This window comes from Alligator mississippiensis, chromosome 1 (assembly GCF_030867095.1).
Source record: "Alligator mississippiensis isolate rAllMis1 chromosome 1, rAllMis1, whole genome shotgun sequence".
Classification (NCBI taxonomy): Eukaryota; Metazoa; Chordata; order Crocodylia; family Alligatoridae; genus Alligator; species Alligator mississippiensis.
The window spans coordinates 317,458,090-317,483,365 of record NC_081824.1 but is presented as its reverse complement, the minus strand read 5'-3'; the positions used below and the strand labels follow the sequence as shown (position 1 = coordinate 317,483,365).

The following is a 25,276-nucleotide window of genomic DNA, read 5'->3' as shown; positions in this document are numbered from 1 at the left end:
TTCGAGTTCAAAAACCCTCCGTCAGGCTAAGGAAGTTAGTCCTTAGCCTGACGGAGGGTTTTTGAACCCAAAAGCTTGCTTAAAAATTGTTCTCCAACTATTTAAGTTGGTCTAATAAAAGATATCAGATTCACCCAAAGAACCGTGTCTGCCTATGTCCTTAGACCAACGTGGCTACAACCTACACCCCTGATACATTTTCAGATTTTCTGTTGCTTTCTATGGTGTTCTACTGTTGCCTGAACTCCAGTTCAGGCTGAATTTATTTTTCTTGGAAATCAAAAGTACGTACCAAACAATGTTCATTCAGCAGTAATGAAGACATCCTTTAAGTTCTGATGATGATACTAGAGACATCTCTCTAGACTTACAGGCAGCTGTTTTGTTCTTGCATTTTATTATGCAGATATAGTTTCATCTTTGTCAGCAGGCATTTATTCCTACATAGGCAGTAGCTGAAGTTCCCAACTAACAAACAAAACTTCACATGACTTTTGGGAGGAAGCTTGTAACTCCAAAAATAATACGCTAGCAAAATAAGCAGCAACATTCGGGCCAGAGTGAGGGTGTTGCCTGAATGCCTCTGACTTTACAGACATGAGCAAAACTGCTCTCCTACTTAGGTAGCTGGGTCTTAGCAGGCACAAACAATCTGTAGTGTGCAGAAGTGAGTAGCCAGTTCTGATGTGAAAGATAAATATAGAAGACCTTTGTTTGGGAAGTGCCACTACCTCATTTGATACTGTTGATAACCAGATAAGAGCTGGGCCAAATTATGGCTACAGGTATAAAGCTGTAGTTTGTTAAAGTACTTAGTCTGGAAAAACAAATGGGAAAAGATACAAATATACTGCTAGCTCTACAATACAGACTCTGGAAAGATGACCTTGCATACTCTACAGTTGGAATGAATTTAGCCCATTACTACTGCTGTTGACAAAATTTTGTCTCTGACAAAGACCTTGTATGAACAGTCATTTGGAAAGCTGCAGCTGTTAAATGAATTGGAGTTGATTTGGGGATTAAGGCACACTTCCCTATTGTCATTACCAGACCAACTGATCCATGTTCTGTTTTGTCTGAAGTTAAGCTACCAAAAGTCACATTTTGGCAACTCTTACCTGGTCCATTTAATTCATGGTTTACCATGACAAAGGACCTAATTGAGGAGGGTTCATCTGTAAAACATCACTCATCCAGTTGTCAACACAAACGTGGATGAAACGGCCATTCACACTCAATAGCTAGTCAGGACATTGCTCCCTTGAACCAATTGAATCATTGTCTGTAGTGGTGGGAATGAACAAACTGGAAATTTCTTTTTGTAGAAAGATAGCTCAGGAGTTGGACTGTACAGATGTTTCCCCAGCCCTATGGCTGGAGAGCTTTCCTAGACCATGCATACTAGAAATGGAAAAAAAACTCTGGTCATACCCAGTTTGCTCTCCTTTTCAGCATTCACTCTCTGCCATTGTGACTCAGGATACTGGACAAGATGGACCTATGGTCTGACCCAGCAAATGGCAGTTCTTATGTGCTCTAGCCATGAAGCACTAGAAGGCTGCTCCCTTGGCCACTCCTGCTCTTAGGGGAGTCCATTAATTGACAGCCTGCCCTCAGGGCGTGGGGCAGGAGCACTTAGTTGCTATGGCAGGGCTCTGGGAGACTTTTGAAGAAGCACAGCAGCCTGCCTTGTTTCACTTCATGTTATTGGAGGGGTTGGGAGTTAAGGGGCCCTTTAGCTGAGTTGGGGAGGAGTGGGAGCAGGAGGAAGCAAACAGGAAGTGCCTGGGAGCCACCGAGCAGAGGGAGTGGAATTGTAAAACCTCCCCTCCCCCCCCCCCTTTTTTTTTTAACTTGCACCCAAACTTCCAGTATAACAAGCAGGCGAGGAGCAGCTGGGGCTGCTCCCCTTCACTCCCACCTATGGGAGGGGGAGAGCAGATGCCCTCTGCACTCTCCCCAGACCAGGGGCCCCCAGTCCTGGAAGGGGATGAGAGTCGTTCTTCCAGCTCCAGTCCTCCTGGTCCCCCACAGGAGTTAAGCCAGAGGAAGGTGTGCAGATGTTTAGTCTCCGAAGAGAAATTCACATGGGAATGATTTAACCCTGGTTGTTCCTGAAGCTCTGGGGGGAAAAAAAAGTCTGAACTTCTGCAAACTTTTATTTCCTACCAGGAGAACAGCAATTCTCCTAGTAGAAACTGAATGCAAGTATGTGGCCTTTGTCAGTGAGTTCTTTTGAAATGTTGGATGTTTTCCAGTGCCTTCATTTTTTTCCTATCTGTAAAAGTAGAATAAATAAATCCCCTATTTTTGAGGAGAGATTTGAGAGGATTTCATTTATTAAAGCATATTAAACACATTGACATCATTAGATGCAGAGAACAATTTACTCCAGCAAGGTTTGATTTATTAAAATATCTTGGACTAGATTTGGTTTGGTAAGTCTCTGACTTAATGTTAGATGTTTTTTACTTGAGATATCTAGCTCTTTTGAGTCACCTCTCATCTTCTGCTTGGTTCACTGTTTAAAAGTAGATCTAACCTGGAACTGGCAAAAACGTTGTTTCTTTCACTGTAGTCTTGGCATAAAAGAAATAATCCTACTCGGATAATCCTAGCTATTTAAGGTAACAGGGCAGCTTTTAATAGCAACTGCTCCCAAGCGGACCTGCAGCCTGAGCTGCTTTTTACTGTTTTGGAACGCATACCACCTGCATAGGACATCTCTCTAATTTCCCCTGCAAACCGAAAAGTATTTTCACTAGATGTTAAGTGGCTAAGATAAGTGATGCTGGTTAGCTGCTTAGGAAAATTGTTAGGAGAAAAAATTTGTCAGAGAAGAAAGGATGAACTTTAGCTGAAGTGGATCACAACAACATCCCATTTAATTTGGATTTAGCTCTGTTTTGTTAAATAAGCCATTTTGAAAACAATAACAATCAAGGGCTTCTATCAGTTTAGCGAAGTAGATTTTTAAAAGCTGTTTTTAGTTAAACTAGTATAGTTTTGTGTTTTCAAAAGGTCTGAAAAAGGGAATTATAGGCCTTTGTGCCAGTTCCAGTTTGAGGAAGAGATGAGAGTACACCAGTAATCTATTGGCATGAGGATTCTATTTTGACATTAACAAATAGATAACATCCAAATCAGTGTAGAAGAGTGTGTGCTCTGTAGTCTTCTTCTACTTCCTGTAAAATAGTCTTATGTTTTTATCATATTACTATTTTAAAGAAAGAATGCCAAAGAATATTATAAACAGTGTACGTACGTACAGAGGGAGCATATCATCCAACTTTGAAATGCTTTCCCATTTGGAGGAGAAACCTAGCAGCTCTTGAATACAGTGATTTAATATAAAAGGCTTAGGAGAGGAACCTAAAGTTAAAGGGGAAATTTAGTTTGTGGTTAGGGTTTACCCAATTGAGTAACTGATTTGAGTGAGGCTAAATAACTCCCATTCTTGCAATATATGTATAATATGATAAAATGTTACCTGCAGTACTGCAGCAGTCTTTGGCACTGTGCAGAAACATGGATTTAGTTCAGAGTGCAAGAGTGCCATCTAGTGAAATGGAAATATTACTTTCCCCTTAACACCAGAGAGAGAAGTAAAGGCTGTTGCCTAACAAAGCTGATACCACTCTGTACCATGTAGTCTCTAAGATACCACTCTGACCTGCGTTCTGCTTAACAGCATAGCTGGACCTAGGGACTGGTACAAGTTCATTGACTTTAATGAAACTATTGCCAGTGACTTGAAGTATCTGACTAAAGCTATTAAAGCCTCTTGTGCTGAAGGCATTGTATGAACCTACAGAGGTAGCCTAAAACTAGGCTTGGCAGAATTTGATTTATATTTTTTTAATAATTTAAAGTAGATGGATAGTATCAATATTTGTTCATTGTTAAGCGTGTATTTAGATTTCTATCCATTTAAATGTTCAGGATGGCATGAAATTGGGGGGGAGGGGGCAGATAATTTATTAATGACAGTGTACTATTACTGTAGAACAATTTGACTGCCTGCTGCCACAAACGTAGGACTACTGTGGGACTGCTACCAGCTGAGCGGCAGAGCTGCCATCAGTCCCAGCTCCGCTCACCCGTAACTCCCTCATCCGCTTTATCACTTCCTCCTCCTTTGTTCCCAGTCCCCTGGGGTTTCTGGGAGTTAGTCCAAACTATAGTCAGCATGGTTCTGTAGGACTGCTCCCCCTGTCCTCACGTACTCCATCAGCTGTTCTTTTTCTTATCTCCCCGTTTTATAAATTTTGATTATTAGAGATGGAAATACTTTTTTGTCAGTCTGAGTGTGAGATGAAATTGGTGTTTAATAAACTTTACCAATTTAAAAAATGGAATCCTACCAAGCCTACCTATATGTAACATGTTTAAGCAAGTATATTTCTTTATAACTAAATCTCTTCATGTACTGGAGGGGTTATACTGTGAATTACTTTTCTGTTTGACACACTTTTTTAAATTAAAAAAAAAATTTTTTTTGAGTACAGAGCTATTTAAAAAACACTCAGAAGAAATGCTGAAGGTGCTTTCAGGGACACACACACACACACACACACACACACTCTCTCTCTCTCTCTCTCTCTCTCTCTCTCTCTCTCTCTCTCTCTCTCTCGGTGTTGGCAGGCAGTTGAGCTTGTCTGGAAAGGTGTGGGGAAGAACAGGGTAAGTGGTAGATATTTTAAAGCCTTTTTTTCTTCCTTGTCACATCACTCATTTGTCTATAACTTTTTGACCAGCTCTAGCTACTTAGCTGAAGTAATTTATTTTTATTTTATATAAATTTTTTCTCGGTCTGAGAGAGAGTCATCTCCCATGGACTGAAGACTTGACTATACCAGAACTAGTTTAGCAATCTAGTTGCCTTCTTTTTTTTTTGTCCCTCAAAAACCAAAAAACACTCTATCCTGCTCTTGCTGATTCATAGTTCTATAAAATGAGGGTGTATGGTACTGTAGCTTCTCTGGTAACAAAACTTGCAAAGATACCAAGGCTTGCACATACTTGAGGAGGAGTAGAGTTCATCATCAGCCAGCTACTTGGTGATGTTTAAGGGACTCAAAAATTATTTTTGGGAAGCATCTGTGTAATTTAAAACAAATTAGCTACATCTGCTGTGCAGATACAGTGGACTAAGGGAGTATAAAATACTTAAATATTTTTGCTGAATTCAGGATTCCTGCCCTACTTAGCTAAAGAAACATCCAAGAGTCAAAGGTAGGCGTATGTACTCATCATGTGTATGTATAGACAAAGCATTAGAACAGGTGAATCCCGAGACGGAACATTTTTTAGGAACCTTCACAAGCCTTCCTTTCTTTCTTCTTTCCTTTTTCCTTTTCTGTTCTTTTTTTTTTTTTTTTTTTTAATGGATAATGTAAGAGTGCTCACAGTCCCTGCTTTCAGGAAAAATGTACCCTGGGCATTTTAAAACCAATTGGTCCTGTCTAATTCTGGCTGGAATAATTCCAAAGAAAGATTTGTATTGTTGCTTATTTACAAGTTATGGGCTATGCAGAATTAATTTGGTACATAGTACAAGGAAGAATACTGGTCCTTGGCTTTGCTTAGTCATGGTTTTAATGGGATTTAGTGTTCATATATTTCTTAATTAGCCATAAGGGAAAGGAAACTAGTTAGACTTTTTGAAACCATCTGGGTCAGAGGGAAAACTAAATCTGCATACTATTGAAATTGATTTTATAAAATCAGAGTATTTGATATGCTGAATACAAATTCCTTGTCTTCCAAAAGAGTCTGGCGTGACCTTGTATAGACCATCTCTAAAAGGCCGTCCTTCTCTTTTGCCTTAGAGAGAGGGAACAAAAAAACTGCACGATAAATAAATGAAAGTGTTTTTCCTTGGAGTTCAGGCATATTGTCCAGAGACTCCAGCCAGTAGGAGAAATAGTAGAAACTGCCAAAGATGGGACTTTTCCAGCCAACTTTATGCAGATTTCCTTGGACTTTCTCTCCTGCCCCTTTCTTCTTCCAGCTATGTACCATGGCTTCATTCCATACCTGTCCCTCTTAACTTAGTTTAACCTACCCTTTCTTTTTCAGATCCCTTTTCTCTTCCTTTTTTTCTTTTTCTTCCTTCCTAAATAAATCCATCCAAGAAAAAGAAATATGGAACTAACATGACATTTGCTGCTAGCACTCTTGTTTTCTTTCTGCCTCCCCCTTCCCCCCAACCCTTTGTTTTTTGCTTTTGTAACCTCTGAGGCATGGACTGTCTATTAGGCCTGTGTGAAGCAGCTAGTATTCGCTCTGGATTCAGACTTGGCTGATTTTGGGGACAGTGATTCAATTTGATGATTCAAATCACTGTCCTGAATCAATTTGGCCAAATATGATTTGGAGATTTGGCCGCCACTGAATCTCCAAATCAAACAGGCCCCTATACCCACCTGCTCTCCCAGCCCCCGTCAATCGCTGCCCCACCCAGCCCCAGCACCTCGGCTCTTAAAAACAAACAAATAAACAAAAACTCCACATTCATTGGCTCCTGCCAGGTGGGGGGGCAATCCCCACTGCCCTGCGCTGCATGGGGGCTCTCCCACGAGCCCCCAGAAGCCCCAATGGCTGCTACAGCAGCCAGTGAGTGCAGGGCGTTTTTTTTCTTTTTTTAAAAAGAGCTGGGGTGGGCAGGGCAGCCATGGGGAGGGGTTGGGAGAGCAGGCGGGGGTTGGGGCCTGGTAGAGGGTCCCCCAATGGTTCCCTCCCACCTCCTTCAGCCCCCCCCCTACTTACCGGCATAGAGTCTGGGTCCAGCTCCTTGCAGCAGCGAGTGGGGACTTCCTGAATCCCAAAACTCTCTGAATCTTTCCTGAATCTATTCAGAGAGCTTCAAATTGATTCAGACTTTTTTATTGGTCTCCTGATTCGATTCAGAGATTCGGCCACCAAATTGGGCCAAATCTTCTCTGAATCAAATCAGCACCTGAAGCTTTGCACAGGCCTACTGTCTACTACTGTGTTTTTACAGTGCCTAGTGCAATAGAGCTCCGTTCTTGGTTGATCCTTAAACACTACAGTAATGAATGTAGAGAGTAATTATAGTTGCCCAGTCTTACATCATGAAAACATTTTTCTTTTTAAATTGCTGTTAATCTTTGAACGTGATAATGTTGGTTGAGATCATTGTATAAGCTTTCTGACTTTGGAAGGGTAGGGAATGTAATCGTTTCCTGAAGTTTGTTTTTGCTTTAAAAATCTTGCTCTTTTTATAGCTGTTCGGAGGTTTAGCATCCTTTTTTATAAAGGGTATGATTTGCTGACTATTAGTTCCTGGCATGCCTTTGCAATTCTTCTCTTGTTTTGCAGTGATTGCTTGAAAAATAAGAGTTGGAAAAGTAATTGTTGACATTGTTGCAAAAAAATTCATTTGCAAAAAGAAACAAGCATTTGGACTTTAACATGGAGTTCCAGTTTTTCCTCCTGCTAGAATCCAGTTGTGTTAATAAACAAGATCCTAATCAATAACAAATACTTCTTTGGTTTTGCAGTTTTGCCACTCTGAGAATTTACCCTCATGGATTAGTGTCAGTGGATCTGCAGAGCTACAACGATGATATGAAAGGAAGAGACAAAATTGATCATGTAACTATATACCTCTTTTATTCTAGCTCTGGCAAACTGTATGGGAGAACTGCTAGCTGCTGATTTGAATCTATTCTTTTGGAAATCTGCTGTGGGTATATGTGTGTGTACCTAAGGCATGCGAGTTAAGAAGAGTAGTGTTTGCTGGGGTCATGCGTGCATTCCCTGTCCCCTCCTGTGCCTTTCCTTGACTGAAATGGGATAGTTCCTAGCCACTTCCAGGCTGCATGTGCAGATTTCCCTGCACAGTTCAAGGCTGGCTGGGAACTGTCCCAGTCAGGGGTAGGTCCCAGCCAGCTCCAGGCTGGGTGAGGAATTCACCCCATGCAGGAAGCGCCCAATCCCTGCTCCGCAATTGTGGGATAGGGGCTGGGAACAGGCTGGGAGCTTGCTGGGAACAAGCTCTCAACTCCTGCTCCACCATTGTGGAACTGGGGCTGGGAACAAGCTCCCAACCTGTTACCAGTCTCTGCTGGGGCAGGTGGACATTGTCCCCTCCTGGGCTCTGGTGGTGGAATCCGCCTTGACAGCAGGGAGCTCCCAGGGGTAGGAACCAATCTCCTGCCCCCTGCTGTCCAGCTGACTGGGTGCAAATTTGCTCCCAATCGGCCATCTGTAGTAATTCATTACTCAGCAGTTAATTCGCTACTTGCATTTCCAGGTAGCAAATTAACTGCTGAGTAATAGAAATTACTGCACCGTAACAGTCAGCATCTGTAAACAGTGACACTTACCATGCAGTCATTAACTCCTCTGCACAGTAAAGCATCTTGTGTAGACGTGCTCCTAGATTGGGATTCACATTGACAGTTACTTGAAGAAAAAATGGTCATTTTGGTTTACGAACTGTGTGGTCATTTGAGATGTTTCTATAGTCAGCGTGGGTCCCATAATCTGTCCTTCATCCCTGTTTTTTGAAGTCCTCAATAACATAGGTTTTGAATTGGTGACTGAACTGAATGTCTTGGCTACTCTGCCCTGGTGCCCTCACTCAGAAGCACAAGGAGGAACAGGATGCACATTATCATGATTGTCCACTAGTCAGATGACTCCAAGCTCTTGATGCTTTTGTTCTGTCTCAATGGCATATGTACTTGGAATGTTTGACATTTTAGTTAACCCAAATCTGTTGCTTTAACCCAAAGCTATTTCTTTAAAAATCAACACAAAAAACCCAAAATAAAAAAAACCCAAAATAATTCAAACACAGCTGCCATATACCTTGAACATACTAATTTCAGGCACATTCTTTGTGGAACTATTGTTTGTGATCTGAGCTGGGTTGGCAGTGCCATAGACGGAAGTCAGTAGTTTCTTCAACAAATGTGTACAGTCCTGTTAGTAGAAGAGAGAATTTCCATATGCTGCTATTTCTTAACCCTGACATGGAGAATTAATTATCTTTTTTAATAAATTATTTGCTAGGATCTGGGCTGCAACCATTACTCATATTTTACACTGACCTCATAAGAACAGCATCTGTGTTGGTAACTTAGGAGTGAAAGGCACAGTTCAATACATCTCTCTTGACCAGAGCAGTTGAAATGATGCTTCATGGGTGGAAAGTACCTTTCTAGTCTCTACAAGTTCAGCCTTTTTATACTTTTTACAGATACTGAACAAAATAGAAGAAAGAATGAAAGAGTTGTTTCAGGGCAGCATCAGAAGGGTGAAGCGGTAAGTTTTATACAAGCTCTCTTGCATTTAGATTGGTCTACATTATTATTTCATACTATTGAAGATAACTGACTAACTTCTGCTTTGTTACACTATTGTAAATCACCTCATTCCTTGAAGCCATAGAATCACTTTGAATTTATACAGGATTTAGACAGATCTTTATTTACTTGCTGGTACAGATATTAACGAGGTAGACCTATACATATACAGGTGACTTACTGTTTGTTGATTTATTTCAAGAGTGATGAAAAATGCTTAAACTTATCAATAAGGACTGATGGACCCTCCCCTCCCCAATTTGAATAATTTGTAGGGCAGTTAATGTCTTGTCTAACTAGTTTTTAAAAATCTATACATCACTTGGAACAAAATTTTATCTTTAGGACATCTTATTGCAAGTTCTACATGGCTGCTAATGGGATTTTCTAATACTATTTTTTTGTGTTGCCTTCATGAGCAACACTAATAACATGCAATAGGCATTTATTGGCTAGGGACATGTTTTCAGGTAAATTTCAGCTTTAAATTTCTTAGGCTTTATTAAAAGCATTTATAATAAAATGTTTTCAGAAAGAGTATGTATGAGTGTTTCCAAATAGCTACAAATATTTTGGCAATTTTATTGTAGAATTGATAAATGCCACCTCTAGTTTAGTTGCAAAAATTCTGCATTTTTTTTTCATCTTAGTTCTTTTGTGTAAAACTTTTTTTATGCTGTGGGATAATTATAATACATGGGGAGAAGGGGAATCCAAAGTGGAAAAAAGTTAATTGTTTTGTTATGGAAATATTTGAACTGTGGGGTGGGGAAGAAAAAAAAGCCTTTTAATTTACATTGATCCTTTTGCAGTTTGTGATCTAATGCGAGGTTGTGTCAACTATGCATGTTTGCAAGTGATTGAAAAATTGTACTCAAAGAGAGTAATCAGCAGGGATCCAGGCTTTCTGTTTCCCATGGAAACACAGAAAAATGTGGATTTACCACTTTACCGGAGGAAAACATGGATTTCTCATTTTAACAGATGTTGCACTTTTGCTAAGAATTCTCTGCAGGCTGGCAGAGTTCCAGCCTACAAGGGGCTGGGGAGGAAGGTGGGAGTGGGAGGAGGATGGTCAGGCAGGGGTGCCATGTGCATGTATATACACATGGTCACTAGGTAGCCTGGAGCGCAGCTTCTGCAGGCAAGTCTGGCAGGGGGCAGGGACTGAAGCCCTTATAGGGAGGGAGGGAGTTAATTGGGAAGGCCAGGGCTGGGGTGCTGCCCAGCTGGTGGGGGAGCGGGAGGGTGTGCCTTGGGGCCCAGGGCTGCAGTGTGTGGTCACAGGGCTCCAGCAGGGAGCAGGATTGGGGAAGGGGGGCAGCTGGCTCCCTGTAGCTGTGCTCACTTCCAAAGGGGCAGGGCAGACCTGTGGCGGGGGTGGGGGCAGGCAGGGCTGCCTACCGCAGGCTTGGGCACCCTGCCCTGCTGCCCTTCCCTGGGACTTCTGCAGCCCAGCGGGGCTGCATGTGGAAACTCCTTGCTTCTGTGACCTCCACACTGCCCTGGTGAGGCATCCCCTGCCCACATGGCAGCAGCAGCCACAAGGGGCACAACCCCATGCTACTGCGGTGGCGAGCAGGGGGTGCCTTACCAGGGCAGCACAGAGCTCACAGCAGCAAGCAGCTTCCTCGCTTGGTGCTGCTCTGCCCTGTAGTGCCAGGTCACACCAGCTGGGGCCCTTCTCCAGCAGGGCTGGCGGGGCAGGGGCTGTGGGTGGGGGGTAGGGGGCACCAGCAGGACCAGGGGGCTGTGGCTTGGGAGTGAGGAGCCTGGACCTGTGTTCTGTGAGCTAAGTGGATAGGGGGAGCTCTGATTTTTCTGATTTAAAAAAAAAAACAAAACCAAAAAAAACCCCCAAATCAAATAGTAAAATTTATAGGTATTTAGAATTTATTTTATTATAGTGATTGAGGCACTAGCAGGCTTCCAAATTGCTTTAAAATTGTAAATCTATCAAGAAAACATTGTGTTCAACTGGTACCTGTGTGAGCGTGTGTGTGTATGTATGTATATTCTAATATAGTAAAAGCCTTTGTCTGTCTCTGTCTTTATTTGCACTCTGGTTCGTTGTCTTGGCAGCCAGTCGGAGTGCTCTGCACAGACAGCTACACACAGTGGAGTGCCATCATGACAGCAGGGACTGAGGGGCTGGAGCCAAGGGGAGCCCCCCAGCAGCTGCCCTGCTCCAGTCCCGGCACATGGCGTCGGGCCACTCCCAGGCCAGCTGCAGCGGGGCTCCAGGTGCAAAGCCGAGCCCGTCGCGGCTGCCACCTCACCCATTGGTTTCTGCCAGAGTGTGTAGCAGCCTCCCTGCATGCCTGGATGAGCTGCATGGGCTCCAACCCTCACCCAGCCCTCCTGGAGAAGGGCCCCAGCTGGTGCGACCTGGCACTACAGAGCAGAGCAGCGCCCTGTGGGGAAGCTGCTTGCTTGCCCTGGCTAGGCATTCCATGCTCGCCCCCACAGTAGCATGGGGTCCAGCAGGCCAGATAGGATCAATTGGCAGGTTGGATTTAACCGTGAACCATGTTTTATCCACCCCTGACCTAGTATCTCACAAAAGAGATAATTTACATTATGTTGATATGTCTCTTTAGAATAGCTGGAAATTAAAAAATATCTCTTCCTTCCCCTCCCCTTCTAGAAAAGCTTCATTTTTAAATGCAAATAGGAAAATGTATTGAATCAACATTTGGGTACTCTTGTACAAGTATTTTGATCTATTAGTGTGGTCTCACATTCATAAACCTTATAAACATGAATTTTTCTTTCTTAAAGCATATTCATATTTTTATGTCAAACTTGCATACAGTTTAGACACTCTGAAATGATATGAATTAATTCTATTTTTATCCTCACATATTTGAACCAGTTATACAAAATTAATTCTCACTTGGCTGTAAATGCCCAGGCAAAAATTACAGATAAATAAAAATCAAAGATTATGCTTGCACTTTGTAACTTACATTTTCTCAGGTTCCTTTTTGCATTTGCCTTACCAATAAAACCTGGCCCTAAATTAAACACTTGTAGGGATCAATGATTGTTTTATGACTGAATTAAAATAATAGAGAACTCAAGTTACTTTGTTTTATATTCTGTATTTGTGACCTATCACTGTCAGAAATACTTTTGGCAATTAACTTTTTATTGTACGTATTCAGTGTATTACACACGTTCTCCCCTGGTTGAAAGATTGATTCCATCCAGACTGCATAATGTTCCTTTGAAGTGTCAGTGTGTTTAAGGGGTTCTCCCTTAAACATAGCTACTGCTATAAACTTTTTGAATATTATATGCTAAATGTGTTTTATGGAAAACTGTTGCTGTCTTTCTAATGTGAAGAAAAAAAAAAGTCCACCTTGGCAACATTTTACTGTATGAATTTTGTTCGATTTGTGTTGTCTTTAGAGATCCGATCTGAAACACTGGAACGAGTATCAATACTGTGTTCAGTATTATCACTATCATTTTTATTTAGATTTATATCCTGGTTTGTAGTGCTGCATTCCTCATAATAATCAAGAAAAACATTAACTGCCATGGGGAGAGGGGATCATCCCCTCACATTATGCATTGACATAAAATTAAGATGAGACCTGTTTAACTTCCAAAGGTTTTGTACTATTTCACCACCTTCTTAGATTGCCAGCCATTGTGAGAGGAGATGCCATTGATAGATACTGGCCCACAGCTGATGGACGTCTGGTGGAATATGACATAGATGAAGTTGTTTATGATGAAGATTCATCATTTCAGAATATCAAAATTCTTCATTCAAAACAGTTTGGGAATATTCTTATCCTCAGTGGAGATGTTAGTAAGTACTGTCTCTCTAAACATACTGTCTGAAACTGTAGGTCCTTTGGATTCTTTCTTGTCAGTGTACCCGTATAGTAGCTAGTCTTTTGGATAGCTGCTCAGAAAGTGGTTAAATAAAAAGTTTTCTTATAGAACCCACACCACCATATTCTTTTCACATTTAACTTTTTCAATTTGCAGTATTTGAAATTTTATTTAAGGATCAGGAAAGCAAACTGAGCGAACAGTCCTCTAAACAACTTTTCATTTTTGAAGAAAAATAAAATGGTGGGATTGGGGGATGGAGTAGTTTAATTCTGTTTATCATGTGAAACTCTATTTATCTTACAGTGTCATAGCCAAAGTGATGGCTTATTTTCCCCTCAGAAATATGGCTTTATTCTGGTTAACTGTCTTCCTTTGGCTGAGGAGCATACAGCAGTGCCCATCACTTGCAACTGGTCCCACCCTTGCATCTCTGCAGCGTCTCACTGACTCTGAAACGAGTCTTTAGGGGAAAAGGTGCTCAAACAACACCAGGGTCTAAGTAGTAATAGTAAATTTAGTATATTGAAAACTTTTAGTTCTGGAGCATTACTTAAGTTTTTAAAGAGCTTGACATTGCAGCATTATTAAGCATGTGCTTGGTTTTTCTGGTTTTCTTTTCCTTCTGCCTCTCCTGAAGAATATAAAACCTATCCTAGCTTCGCAAATGCTGGTACGTGTATTGCAGTTAATCTTTAGTGTATGGGGCATGTCTAGTTAGCACAGTGCAGTGTGATGAAGAGAAACCAGATCTAGCTTCAAAAAGCAAAGTTAATGCTGTGGGTGCTAATGTGGCCATTCTGTTTTCAGTATTCAGAGCTTGCTCTGGTGCATCTCTGCTACCCCATATTGTGCCATATTAGCGATTTTAGTAAATCTACAAATTCAGAGTTTCTGTTCAATTCTTTCTCTTTGTTCTGTTCAGATCTGGCAGAAAGTGACCTGGCATATACAAAAGCCATTATGGGCAGTGGGAAGGAAGACTACACTGGGAAAGAAGTGCTGATCCTTGGAGGTGGTGATGGGGGTATACTTTATGAAATAGTCAAACTGAAGCCAAAGATGGTCACTATGGTAGAGATATCCTTTCAGTGTGTAACTGATGACTCATTTTAATCAGTGTTGTTTTTTTGTGGTATCTATGGATCTCAGCATTAAACATATTGTTTAATACATTGAAAGACGGAGTATAAAACAATTCCTTTCTGTTGACTTTTAAAAGAGTGTGATTCTAATATCTGAGTACTACTTCTTTTACTTGATCCTGCTGTAGTTCCAGGATGTAGTTCCAAGTTCCCAGTCCAAACTGGAATCTTGCATAGGACAGGAAAGGACTGCTTGTGCCAAGACTAGTCTTTTGCTGTTGCAGCCAACCTACCTGAGCTTTGGGCCTGAACCCTTTGCTTTATTTGCCTAATTTTTAAAGCCACTGAAACAATGGGAACATCAGGATTTAGTCTTTGGTAATAATGACTGACAGGTCCTTTTTTCAACTCTGCAGTTTAAAGAAAATAACTATGAAGTGTCCAAGACCTTAAAATTCCAGACATTGCTTCCCAAGTTAACCATTAGATATATGAAATCTATGGTCATCCTGTACTCTCTTGTCTCCTTAGCTGGAAATTGAAATTGTAGTTTTAAAATTAAGTCCAATCCATCACTACCAATTTTGTTTAATTTCAAATACTATATGTTAACTGTAATATAAAGCTTTTTAATTATTTGGGAATTTCTAGTGCCAGTAAGGCTGATTGGAAATAAAACATTAAAAAATATATAGTTTCTTTAAACCTGTCATGGAGGTTGGGGATTAATTCATATGTAAATGTGTCATTAGTATTCTTCTATATGATTCAGTTTCTTTGAGAAGCTCCTTTGGCTGAAATTAAAAGCACCTTAACTGACATCAAACATTGACCAATTGGTGATCGACGGGTGTAGAAAATACATGCGTAAAACATGTGGAGATGTCTTAGACAATCTTAAAGGAGAGTGCTATCAGGTAATCTTTCTCTTTTCGTTGCAAGTAAAACTTTTGTAGGAACATATAATTGAAAGAGACTTGAAAAACTAAACTTTTCAGAAAGGCTTTTGGGTGACTTCGGAATTACTTAACACTTTCTTTTCCTTTTGATTTGCAGTTTAATTGATATCTGTATATCTAGATCATAGTACAGTTTGCAGAAGAGTTAAAATTCAAATGCTAGTGTATTACTTTTCTGCACCTCCAAACCCACTACAAATATTTTTAAAAAGATGAATAAACCCGTACTTTTCATGAGAAGGAAACTAGGAACACAGTGATGCATGTTGCCACCACTGAACCTTGGTATGGGCTAAATGGGGAGGAAAAAGACAATGGCTATAAAAGAAATAAATAAAAATACAGGGGGAATTTTTTTACTATAATCCTCTAAACTGGTTGAGAAATTATATAAATCACAAACTTTAATTATAATACATTATTCAATATTTCTGATATATTTCACATGACTGGAGCCCTGTAGAGCACAAACACGGAAAATGCTATATCATTAGCCTGTAGGTTAATATTGTGCCCCCATTGTAAGGAAGAAAAAAAGAGGTCCCTGGCCTATATTAAACTGGTGCTACTGGGACATGAGGAATGATGCCCCAATCCAAACATTGTACATCCTGCCATGCCATGTGCTTGGCAGGATGCTCATTGGCAGGATGCAGCATAAAATTCCTCAGATTAAAATCATGCCACTTGCGGAGCTGCCCTCAGCTGGGTGTTGGGATTGGACACCGACAGCCCTGGATCCCAGTTTGGTTTAAGAGCTGCCACCAGCCTGATCCTGGGGATCAGGGAATCTGGGACTGGTGCCAGCAATCAAATGATTGTCAGCACTGTCCCTGGGCACCCTGGATCTTTGAAGTGCTGGGTCACAGTGGGTTTCCTGGGGCATGGTACCTTAATGTATTCAATACCTTTTAAAGAACCTTGCCCTACAGCTGCTCCCAGGGGCTGCAAACAGGGCAGCAGACATGCTGGATCCTGGCTAGCCCTCATTGGTGCAGACTGGGTATTGCCCAGGTCCTGATGCCAAAAATTTATCCAATTGTGAGCATCAGAATGGTGAGGTATGCAACATATTCAGTTTATGGTGCAATACAAATCAGCCACAAAGAAGCTCTGTTTTTTTCCCGTGGAATAGCTTTGTGGCTGGTGTGCCATTTTATAGCGCCATAAATTTGATGAATTATAGTGTCTTGTTACTTATGATGGGATTAACTCTTCAGTTGTGCCGTAAATATCTTGCTTGCCAGGGGGCATATAACAGAAGGGCATATAACATGCCCTATCTACCAGATCAGGCCAGTTAGCTCATATTTAATGGATGGTCCTGTATCATAACTGCAAGGCTGTGTCCAAAATTCATATCTTGCTAGTTAGGATTCATGAATGTCTGCTTCCTACAGAAAACATCATAATTGCATTGCATGTTGTTTTGGCTTTTGTCAAGTTCTTGTGATTCAAACATTTAAAAACTTCCCATTATCTTGTAAGGCTGGTGACGGTCATTGCGCTTTAACTTCCCCATCATCAAAATGGCAAACTCAGTCATCACCCAGCAGTAGGTGGTAGGGCTGGGAATAGAAGTTCTTTTTGTTTATTTGTTCTGTATTTTAATTTTTGCTCAATTAAATTCCCTATGTTCCCATTCTCTCAGTTAAGGGAATGTCTTTTACATGATAATGTAAAAAGCCACAAGGTAGTCCTTGATTTTAGAGGTAAATGTAGTTTTGACCACATTTCAGTTTTCAATTTTAATCCCTATGAATCCATGTTTATTTTTTTTTAGATAGTCCCATTTAAGAGGATCCTGATTATCAGGGATCCTGGTTTTCTCTGAATTAAAAAAATCCCCAATTTTTGGTTTAACTTTTTTTAAAACTGAAAAAGTGGGAATTTTTTAAAATCAGAAAACCAGGATCCCTACTGATTTACACATTAAAATAATATTTTTTGTTCTTTTAGGTTCTAATAGAAGATTGTATTCCAGTGCTGAAGAGGTATGCCAAAGAAGGAAGGAAGTTTGATTATGTAATTAATGATCTGACAGCTGTTCCAATCTCCACATCTCCAGAAGAAGGTTAATTCTCTTTGCTGCTTTTCTGACTTTTTATTTTTTCATCTGACAATTTGCAGCAAAACGTTTTGGGGCTTAAAGACATTTTAATCCTTGCTATAGCAGAATGTGAGCATTGAAGAGCAACAATTTCTAGGTACTCCTGTTTCCCTGGATTTAGGTCCCTTTTAAAAATTACACCTAAAATGCGATTTACCCTGGTAATCATGACATAAAGCCAGCCACAAAAATATTACACATTTTTTTATGGAATATTTTTTCTGGCTTGCTTCCACTGCACCTTAAATTTAACGTGTTGTAGAGTAGCAACAAATTGGAGCTGGTTCCAGACTTCCATGCGGTGCTGGGGCTGGGACTGTCTATCAGCTGATTGTTGGTCATAGCCTTGGGACCACTCCAGCTCATGCTGGGCTGTGATCCTGTGGCTTTCAACTTAGTGGTGCAGGGGGAGCCTGGGATCATGATAAGCAGTAATGGCACTGTTGGGATCTGATCTCTGATTCCAAATGGCCATGTCTCTTTCCCATATGCATAGAGCTCCATTTAAACAGTAATAAAGTATGTTAGACAATGGCAATACAAATCTGCCTCTACAGTTTGCCATAGGTTTTTGACTTATGTTGGGAACTGTTTAAAAGGATCTTTTGAGTCATGTAGTACCCTGCTATTGTTGGTGGTTATGTCCTGTAATTCCTTTCACAATATGATTTAAACTCTAGTTTCAAACCAGTTAGAATACTTGGGGTAATACAATGCAAGCGCTGTTTCAGAACTGCCCTCCTCTGATTATAAACCTTCAGCTTCCAGACTAAACTTTCGTTAATAGTCAGTGTTACTTGTGTATTCTTGTGCTAACATTTTACTCAAGTGTGCACAGTTGTTTGTTCTCTCTCTCTCATGTATTCTTCTGCTAACATTTTTAGTGTGCATAGCTCTTTGCCACCTCCCAACCCCTCCTCCCCTCTCGCTCCATTTAAAAAAAATGGTAAAAGCTTGGGTTGCTCTGGTATGATTCCAGACGGCATCCCACTTCTGTTACTCCAGGTCTTGAGACCCACTTCTGTTACTCCAGTCCTCAAAACATCCAGCTTTTCTTTGTATGATGTATTCTCATCTGCTGTATGGGTGATGCATCCCAATTGACTGTCCTTAACAAATTTCACTGAATCCAAAGACAAATCCTCAAGCAACTTCCCTCTAGGCCACAGTCTCTCCTTTTAGTACAACCCATTGTAATCTACTTTATAGCCCATGTTTTTTACCTGATTATCAGATGGTCTGTGATCTCCAACCATAATTTAACTAGCTAGTTTGATGCCTTCACCAAAATTTTAACAAGGGCGTGTTCTTTTCTCTCTGCTATTATTTAATTTACTATGCAATGGACCTCTGGCATGCAAACTGGTAGACAGTGTATTTAGAAATCTAGACTTTTGCTGCTAATATCTGTCCCCTGAATAACTCTACAATGAACAAAAAATGCAGCAAAGACAGTAGTCAAGTTGATCACTGCTAAACTATTATGCCTTATAATTATAGGTAAAAAATGAAGGTTATGAAAATTTAAAATAATGACTTTTGGATTCTAGAAGAAAGAGCCTTGAGTACTGTAAATTACTTTTCTTATCCAAATAGTCTGTTTCTTAATTCAGGTTAGTAAATCTAAACTACAATGGTTCAAATAGGTAAGGCAAGCAGCTTATGCCATTATGGAAATCTGTATGGAAATCTGAGTATTAGCACTAAGCTGTAAATCTTTAATAATACCAGTGACCTAAGCATGCTCTGGGTGGATTAGATTCATTAAAGAGCATCTAGTTTGTGTAAGGGAAGTTAAATAGCTTTCCATGCAGATGTTTGTACCAGACATTTCGAGTGAAGAGGAGCAGACAGAAATAAATGTTTTAGATCATGGAGGAAGCACAGTTGCTTTGCAGATAGAGTAGATGAGAAGATAGCCTTACGTTGACCACGTTTTTTGTCTGCCAAATCATAGATTCTCCAAACAAGCCATGTTTGAGCAACTCCAAGGCAAAAGGAGAGAGTTTGCTTCACCCCAGTCTTCACAGCACATTAAATACCAAAGCAGCATCTTTACAGATTAACATCTTGAGTAAATGATGGAGGATGGGTTGTTGATGAAGGATCAACATGTCCTGAAGGTGCAAGATGTAGATTGGTGTAGCCACCTTCCAGTTCTTCCCTGTTGAACTGATAATTCATAATTGGCACCATCTCAAATGTTTTACGGAAATCCACGTTAATTAGATTTAGTGCATTTCCCTTGTCTAGGAATCAGATACCAAATTATCTTGGCATGACCTATGTTTCATGGACCCTTTTGAGAATTTATTCTACTTCCCATGGCCTGAATTATTTTTTCCTTCAAAATTTGTTACGTGCCCTTTCTTATTGTTGAAATGAGACTAAGGGCCCCATAGCTCTTAAAATTACCTCTCCCTTATCCCTCTTCTGCTTTTCTTAAAATATAGGGCTTCTGGTGTTCCTGAGCCCTGATTTGATGGGTTCAGAATCTATATGTATACTTCCTTGAATTGGGCCTTTTATAAAATTGGAATATATAACATAAAGATGTCTTGAGTATTTTCTGGCAGGGATATAATTCAGTTTTTAAATACAATTTACTTCCATATCTGAGGTGCATGTAATGTACATTTTGAGCATTTTTTTGTCTGGTTCCCTTTTCTCTTGGTGGCAAAATCTATGTGATAGTATCAATAAAAATGGTATATCTTCATAATATAAGCAATAAAATTGGTCATAATGTGGTTTGCAGACAGACTGTCATTCCTTTACAGAGACATCAAACTCTCTTTGATCCTGTAATTTATAGCCGTCAGATGCATTCTTGAATCCATGCAGCTTCATAGATTCATAGATGTTAGGGTCGGAAGGGACCTCAATAGATCATCGAGTCCGACCCCCTGCATAGGCAGGAAAGAGTGCTGGGTCTAGATGACCCCAGCTAGATGCATATCCAACCTCCTCTTGAAGACCCCCAGGGTAGGAGAGAGCACCACCTCCCTTGGGAGCCCGTTCCAGACCTTGGCCACTCGAACTGTGAAGAAGTTCTTCCTAATGTCCAATCTAAATCTACTCTCTGCTAGCTTGTGGCCATTATTTCTTGTAACCCCCGGGGGTGCCTTGGTGAATAAAACCTCACCAATTCCCTTCTGTGCCCCCGTGATGAACTTATAGACAGCCACAAGGTTGCCTCTCAATCTTCTGTTGCGGAGGCTGAAAAGGTCCAGTTTCTCTAGTCTCTCCTCGTAGGGCTTGGTCTGCAGGCCCTTAACCATATGAGTGGCCCTTCCCTGGACCCTCTCCAGGTTATCCGCATCCCTCTTGAAGTGCGGCGCCCAGAATTGCACGCAGTACTCCAACTGCAGTCTGACCAGTGCCCGATAGAGGGGAAGTATCACCTCCTTGGCTCTATTCGTCATGAATCTGCTGATGCACGATAAAGTGCCATTGGCTTTTCTGATGGCTTCGTCACACTGCCGACTCATGTTCATCTTGGAGTCCACTAGGACTCCAAGATCCCTTTCCACTTCCGTGCCTCCAAGCAGGTCATTTCCTAGGCTGTAGGTGTGCTGGACATTTTTCCTCCCTAGGTGCAGCACTTTGCATTTCTCCTTGTTGAACTGCATTCTGTTTTTTTCTGCCCATATGTCCAACCTGTCCAGGTCTGCTTGCAGCTGTTCCCTGCCCTCCGGCGTGTCCACTTCTCCCCATAGCTTTGTGTCATCTGCAAACTTGGACAGAGTACATTTCACTCCCTCGTCCAAGTCGCTGATGAAGACATTAAAGAGTATCGGTCCAAGGACTGAGTCCTGCGGGACCCCATTGCCCACACCCTTCCAGGTCGAAACTGACCCATCCACCACGACTCTCTGGGTGCGACCCTCTAGCCAATTCGCCACCCACCGGACTGTGTAGTCATCCAGGTCACAGCCTCTTAACTTGTTCACCAGTATGGGGTGGGATACCGTATCAAAGGCCTTCCTGAAGTCTAAGTATACGACATCCACCCCTCCTCCTGTGTCCAGGCGTTTTGTAACCTGGTCATAAAAAGAGACTAGATTAGTCAGGCACAATCTGCCTGCTACGAACCCGTGGTGGTTTCCCCTCAGCATAATTTGTCCTGCCGGGCTCTCGCAAATGTGAGCCTTGATAATTTTTTCAAAGACTGCCAAGGATGGAGGTGAGACTGACTGGCCTATAGTTGCCCGGGTCCTCCTTCTTCCCCTTCTTGAAAATGGGGACCACATTGGCCCTTTTCCAGTCCCCCGGGACTTGGCCCGTGCACCACGAGCGTTCAGATATTCCCGCCAGTGGCTCTGCAATGATGTCGGCCAGTGCCTTCGGCACCCTCGGATGGAGCTCATCCGGGCCTGCCGACTTAAAGGCATCCAGTTCTTCCAAGTGACTCTGCACCATCTCAGGGTCTACGCATGGAAGTCTGGCGCCTTGCTGCTGCCTCTCTACAACCCCAGTGACAGACTTGTCGTGTCCCTCACTTAGGAACACTGAGGCAAAGAACTCGTTGAGGAGTTCAGCCTTGCCCCCCTGTCTGTCACCAATTGCTTCTGCCCATTTAGTAGGGGTCCTATTCCTCCCTGGGCCTTCCTTTTACTCCCTATATATCTAAAAAACAATTTCTTATTGTCTTTTACTTGGGTTGCCATCCTCAGCTCCGTGGTAGCTTTGGCCCGTCTAACTGCCTCCCTACAAGCGCGAGCAGAGGAGGTATACTCCTCTTTGGTGATCTCTCCCTGTTTCCACTTTTTATGTGCCCCCCTTTTGGCCCTTAGGCTGCCCTGGATTTCTCTGGTCAGCCATGGAAGCCTCCTGGCCCCTTTCCCTCTTTTTCCTCGCATCAGGATCGTCTCGCTTTGTGCCCGAAGGATCGTTTCCTTAAGGCACAGCTGCTCTTCTTGGGCTCCCATCACTTCAAAACTACTCTGCAGTGCGTCCTTGACTAATCGCCTGAGTTCATTGAAATCAGCTTTCCTAAAGTCTTGCACTTTCACCCTACTACTTACCTTACCCACTTGACGTCTTATGGTGAATTCTATTATTAGGGGATCATTGTCCCCCAGATGGCTACCGATCTGTAGGTCCCCTACCATGTCATCCCCTGTTGCCAATACCAGATCCAGTAAGGCATTCCCCCTAGTGGGACCGTGTACCTCCTGTGTCAGGTGAAGGTCCTGTACACAGGTTAGAAACCTGCGTGAACGGTGGGACTTTGCCGTCTGCGTCTCCCAGCAGATGTCTGGGTAGTTTACGTCCCCCATAACTACCGCCTCTTTAGCTTTTATGGTCTCTGAGAGCTGCCTCAGGAGCCCCAAATCTAGTTCTTCCCCTTGGTGTGGGGGTCTGTAGCAGACCCCTACCACCAAATCCCTTTCTCCTTGCCCCCCATGTAACCTAACCCACAATGCTTCTACTTCCTCATCCTTTGATTCCGTCTTGATGAGGGTCGATGTATATTGCTCATTGACATAGAGTGCAACCCCTCCCCCTTTCTTCCCCACCCTGTCCTTTCTGTACAGCCTATAACCCTCAATATGTACCGTCCAGTCGTGGGACGAATCCCACCAGGTTTCTGTTAGACCTAAGTCATAGGTGTTTTGTGCAAGCAGGAGCGCTAGTTCATCCTGCTTGTTCCCCATGAGCCCTGCGACTGGTGCCTTTGCTGCCCCCCAGCTCTGAGTCCCAAGGGGCCCCTTATTTCTTACTTTCTCTTTGCTTACCTGTGCCATAGTGCTGGCCACCCCGTGGCTTGCAGGTTCCCAATGTTCTTCTTCAGGCTGGGCTGTCCTTGTGGGTGCCACATAGTTTGGTGGTCCACAGCTTCCCCTGCCCTCATCTTCCCCTCCCCCCGATGAGCCTAGTTTAAAGCCCGCCGGAGGAGATCCGCCAACCTAGAAGAAAACACACGCTTACCTTTGGGGGACAGGTGAAGCCCATCCCAGCTGAGCATGTCCCTCGTCATAATGTGCGGGTCGTTATCCAGGAAGCCGAAGTCTGCCTCGAGACACCACTGCCGAAGCTGCCAGTTGGTCTCTCTGATGCAGTTCTCATGCCGTCTTCCGCGTCCGTTCACTGGTAGGATGGAAGAGAATACCACCTGTGCACCAAATTCCCTCAGCATGCCGCCCAGAGCACTGTAGTCCGCCATCGGGTGATCGGGGGTTGTCCTGGCCGCATCATTAGTACCCATATGGACTAGGACCATGGGGTAGTAATCAGTGGGCTTGATCCTGGCCTGGATTACTTCCGTCACATCCCGAATCTTTGCTCCGGGCAGGCAGTAGACCTCTCGTGTTGAGGGGTCCTGGCAACAGATGGGCCCTTCCATACCTCTCAGGATGGAGTTGCCTATGACGAGCACTTGTCGCCTCCTCCTCTGGGGTCCGCTTGGATCTCTTGACCTGTTTGGAGCATGTAGAATGTGGTGTTGCTTCCTGCCCAAGGGTTTCCTCCTCCCCTTCCATCTCCTGCAGGGTCGCCAGGGCCTCGTACCTGTTCTCCAGTTGGACTGGAGGAACTGGTACCTGTTCACTGCGAGCAGCTTCGGTCCTGGATGTGACCATCTGCCACTCTGCTGTGGAGGGCATTCCCTGGGCTGCTTCTTCCTTTGGTGTCTGGTTCTGCAGGGAAAAGAAATAACTGTCAATTTCATCCTCCGCCTCCCTGATCCCCCTCAGCCTGCTAACCTCCTCCCGGAGCTCCCTCACCTGCGCCTCCAGAGCCCTAAGACGGGCTCCTGCCAGACAGGTGTGGGGGCCCCCAATCTCTGCCCCCCCCAACCCTGCTGGGGATCCCCCACAGGCCAGGAGGTAGGGGGACATCAGCTCCCCCACGGGCTCGGTCTGGGGGAGGCCTCAGACCAGCCCCGGGTAGCCTTGCCCCCCTGGGCAGAGGCCCTAGCAGCACTCCTTGTTGACACCATTCTGTAAGCTGCTGTTTGTAGATCTGTGTGGTGTCTACACTCTACCTGTACAGGAGTCTCTCTCCTGGCCCTTCCTGCCCGCCCGCCGGCGCGAACGCCTGCGCAAACGCTGGTGCGCTCTGTTCACGCTGCGCGGCTCGTGAGCACAGCTCCCTACTGGCTCAGCTATAAGGGACCCGGGGGGCTTCCCCTCCGGATCCGGCTCAGCTGTGCCGGGTCCCTCCGCCCCACTTACCTTCGGGGGATCAGCTGTTGCTGCCCCCGCTGCTGATTCCTCTGCTGCTGCTGCAGAATTAAATTCAAGGTTAAAACATAAGGATAGGCAAGCCTAAGGCACGATTCGTTGACTGAAGAAAGTAGGAAGGAAACCAACAATGACTTGCTTAGGTTAAACACAGTCATTAAATGTATCTTTTACATGCAAGTTGTACAGTGAGTTTTAATCTTTAGTGTTTTAAAGTAGTCTGTGCTCTTGTTTCTATTTGACATTAAACTTAAGTAAAGTTTACCTGCTTTTGACCTTTTGTATAAAAGCACATATTCTTTAAAAGAAGAACAGTAGTACATAAACTCCGGATTTCAATTTTCAGAATACTGCTTTTCTCTTATGAGGCCAGCTCTAACTTAATAAAAATCCGACTGCACAGATGTTTTCTAATACTGGTATAAATCAAGGATATTTTACCAAGCTTAATCCAAAATAAGAGTAAGAAAAGTGACAAAAATTCAACTCTAAAAGAATCTCATATATCCTGAATTGCACTTTGATTTTTTTTTTTAAAAAGAAACCCTTCCACAGACTGCAAATCCATCAGAAAAAGACATTAAAAAATATAAACAGCACTTCATTTGCACCTTAGGCTTTGGGTAGATAGAATGCCAAACCATTTTCAAAGAGGCCAAAGCATTATTTCTTAGAAACATATCAGCTAAACTGTTGCAACTCTTTCATCTGCCTGCTTTTATGCAGATAAATAGAATTGAACCTC

General features: G+C 42.7%; 1 protein-coding gene across 1 annotated transcript in view; it reads left to right on the top strand.

Moving 5' to 3' along the window:
- SMS (spermine synthase) overlaps positions 1-25,276 on the top strand; it is a 90,084-nt gene that overhangs the window by 38,712 nt on the left and 26,096 nt on the right. Inside the window, exons 3-8 of the mRNA XM_059720852.1 lie at positions 7,530-7,623; positions 9,236-9,300; positions 12,989-13,164; positions 14,116-14,272; positions 15,105-15,192; positions 17,194-17,308. Of these exons, the coding sequence (XP_059576835.1) occupies positions 7,530-7,623; positions 9,236-9,300; positions 12,989-13,164; positions 14,116-14,272; positions 15,105-15,192; positions 17,194-17,308 (695 nt within the window). The remainder of the gene's footprint in view (positions 1-7,529; positions 7,624-9,235; positions 9,301-12,988; positions 13,165-14,115; positions 14,273-15,104; positions 15,193-17,193; positions 17,309-25,276) is intronic.